General features: G+C 46.0%; 1 protein-coding gene across 1 annotated transcript in view; it reads left to right on the forward strand.

Annotated features, from left to right (window-relative positions):
* The window catches only part of NUP214 (nucleoporin 214kDa), a gene marked incomplete at its 5' end in the record, with an annotated part of 41,444 nt that overhangs the window by 35,820 nt on the left and 2,138 nt on the right, over positions 1-3,486 (forward strand). Inside the window, one exon of the mRNA XM_010137581.1 lies at positions 50-221. Coding sequence (XP_010135883.1) covers positions 50-221 — 172 coding nt within the window. The remainder of the gene's footprint in view (positions 1-49; positions 222-3,486) is intronic.

The following is a 3,486-nucleotide window of genomic DNA, read 5'->3' on the forward strand; positions in this document are numbered from 1 at the left end:
TGGTTTTTTTTTTCCCTTTTTTTTTTTTTTTTGCCTCTGTTTTGCTCAGGTGGCTTCGGTGCTGCTCCAGTGTTTGGCAGCCCTCCCACTTTCGGGGGATCCCCTGGGTTCGGAGGGGTGCCAGCATTCGGTTCAGCCCCAACCTTTTCAAGCCCTCTGGGCTCAACGGGAGGCAAAGTGTTCGGCGAGGGTACAGCAGCAGCCAGCACTGGAGGATTTGGGTAAGCCAACCAGAGTCCGGGGTTTGGGAAAACAATGTTCTTGCATGACAAAGACTATTGTGCTTAGTCACCACTGCATTAACGAAAAGAATATACTCTGTGATTGGTTGGTAAGCTCTGAGTGTCCTTGGCTTGTTTGTTGGGGTTTTTTGTAAAAATTCTTTTTTTGAAAGGCATAAAACTAAGACATTAACCCCAAAGGAAATAATGTGTATGATCTCATTTTAATGCTGAAACTACTATGTTGACTCTTCAGCTTTAGAGATTGGGGGTGGGGGGAATTGTGAGTCATCTAGCCAGCGTCTAAGGAAGTGCAGGATTATTTTCTGTGTGTTCAAATCTAGGCCTAAAAGCTATGCCTAGCAAAGAGAATAATAAACACCATTATCTGTGACTCTCTCTGGCCACCTTACCCACTTGTGAGGTTTGGGCCGGAGACACTGAGGATCAGCCTGTTCTCTCACCTTTGCCGGGTGGGACGAAGCGCTTGGCACAGCCTGCGCTCCCAGAGCGATTGGTTTGTCCCACACAGGTTGTTTTTACCTATTGCTTTACCCCTTAAGCCTGTGCTTGGCACCAGCACAGACAGCACGGTATTCCTTGTTTCGTTCAGCAAATACAGAATTTCAGCCCTTGCAAAGCAGCTCCCGCAATAGGCGGCAAATGCGTTTCTTCAACATTGCACTGTCAGCAAGCAACTCTCCTTCATGCCCTACAAATATTTGCAGGCTGAATAGACCCAGCTAAAAAAAAAGAAAAACTTCCAGTGAAAAGAGGAATCTTCGTGTTTGCATATTTCACAAGCATTTGTCTTTAGTTTCAGGAGGAACTGCCTTTACATAAGGCACATTGGAACATCCAGAAGATGTTCATTCCCCCTGAGGTCAGGCAGATACCCATCTGCCAGGGCACCCCGGAGCTGCGGGAGGCCTCAGCTAGGTGATTCCACAATGTCCTGAACTCTGATGCAGCAAATTGGAGTGTCCCTTTGAAAAGGGTAAAAATAGAGGCAGCTTAATTAAGTCCTCACAAAGAAAGATGCGCTTCAACTCAACTGATACTTCATTCAGCTCCCACTTTCAGCCATTGTGCTGCAGGATTTTGTGCTGAGACTGGATGCGCTCAGTGACAACATTGGAAGCTTAAAGATAAAATGGGATTCAGAACAAATGGTGCGGTGATGGTAACAGAGGTCTTGTGTTAGCAGTCTGCAGGCTCAAGATTTCAAGAAAGAAAATTCCATGGCTCAATTGTGGGAAGTTTTGAGAATTTCTCTATTAGAAAGGTGCACCTCGGTCTGGTATTTTGAGTTGCCTGAGGAATTTGGGTTTGATTTTAAAAACTTCAAAGGGTGTGCAAAATTCCCAGGGTACAAAACTCCAGCTCTCACCACAGAGTTTGGAGCAATAGTTTAATCCTGCACTATAGTGTCGTGCTTGCGCAGGACTTCTGCCTTTCTCTTGAAGTGAAACTTCAGAAAGCCCACATTCAGAGAAGTTGCTTGCCAGTACGTTGTGCGGTGTTAGCTCTGAGTTCCTGAGAACACCCTGCTAACTAAATACACTGCTGCTTCAACTGTGAAAAATCTGCATCACGTGGTAAACGACTTAAGTATCAAAACCAGAAACCACTGTACTTCTTCAAAGTCTGATATCCCGACTGTTTGTGAGCAAATAATGTTTTGCTCTCATAAACTAACCTCTAGTGCCTCTCAATTCTGTTTTACATGGGAGCTTTACAAAAGACCTGAAAATCTGGGCAAGGCAGGCTTGATGAAATTGGTACCAGGCAATGCCTGTATCTGATGTCTTAGATGTTCAAAGAATAATCTGTCCATAGCTGAAGCCATTTTTCTGCTTAAACTTTTTCAACAGAGAAGTTCTTCTAGTCACAACTGAAAGCAGCAGTTTGAATCACAAGTTTCCTTGTCGCTATTTTTACCTCCACTTCCTTTCCCCGGGTCGACACGATTTGTGTGTTCAGTGGCACAGGCCTGAGGAGATGGAGCGCCACAAAAACCCCTTGTTCTAAAGCCCATCACCCCATCTTGCTTCTTTTTAAAAAGAACTGCAAAATCTGTTCTGTCCTTCCTGAGAAAACCATGTTTGTGGCTCTGAGCTGAAGTTACCTGCAAGGTACCTGGGTCAAGAGCCAGACTGGAGGTACTGGGGATGGCCAGCGGGGCTGGAGGTGTTGTCTCTGCACTGCCTGCTGTACCTCGTGCTGTATGTGAAGCGGTGTGCACAGCTGACGTGTCTGGGATAGGAGAGGTGATGTCCTTTACCAGATGAGTTGCTTGTCACACTGCTACAAGGGTTGTCTTTTATTTGGAGAGATATGCTTTGATGTGGGTTTGGGTTGTTGGATTTTTTAAAGTCTACTAGATCTGGATGGATGGAGAGGTGGGTTAACGTGCTGTCGGTTCGTATTGTAAGTCAGAAATGACAGGAGCTCGTGTGAGGCGCAGCCTTGCAAAGCCAGCACGCGCTTTGACTTGAGCAACTGTCTGCTCAGGAGAGGGCTGGTGCTGGGTTAGTACCAGCAGCACTGCGCACTTGCAGAGCTTGTCAGCTGAAAATCTTTTACTCAGTTTAAGTTGCAGAAACTTGAAGCTCGTTTTTGAGTGCGCCTCTTATATTCAGAATGGGGAGAGGTGTGCGGGGAGGCGGAGGACCATAGTGCGTGTGGTGGTTTCTTCAGTGTGTCATGCTGATAGCTCTGCAATGCCTGGCTGGACGGAGTGGGTGGAGACAGGAGACCAATTTCCATATGTAAAAGTGTTTCTTATTTCAGCCCCCAAAGGCAATTAGGGAGGTAATCCAAAGGTGGTGGGGAGAAGGAAAGCACTTGAACCATGTAGGGTTTGAAATGGGCTGTGAAGAGAAAGGAATTGAGAAATCTGCAGATGGGTTACGTGGTACCTTCTAGAAGTTGTGAGTCTGGGTTCTGTATCTGGGCTCTGCGTTGTGCTCTGGCCGTAAGTAGCTCCTACCAATTCTGTGTTTGCTGCCCTGTACTTTTGAGCTTAAAGGGTGAAAACTACCCATGGAGTGAATTAATATATTCCATCTGATGGCTGGAGTTGGTATTTCCAGGCACTGGTAAACGTGCCCTGCCTGAGCATGGCCGTATTTGCCTTTCTGCCTGGTGTACATTAGGTATAGCAGCTGAACAGATGTTTCCATGTACAATAGTCTTTCCCAAACCAGAAAATTCATTTCCAGAATGAAGTGTAATTACTCATAATCAGGTGGTCTTGCTCTTC

The sequence above is a fragment of the Buceros rhinoceros genome, unplaced genomic scaffold (genome assembly GCF_000710305.1).
Source record: "Buceros rhinoceros silvestris isolate BGI_N320 unplaced genomic scaffold, ASM71030v1 scaffold14436, whole genome shotgun sequence".
In the NCBI taxonomy this organism is placed as follows: Eukaryota; Metazoa; Chordata; class Aves; order Bucerotiformes; family Bucerotidae; genus Buceros; species Buceros rhinoceros.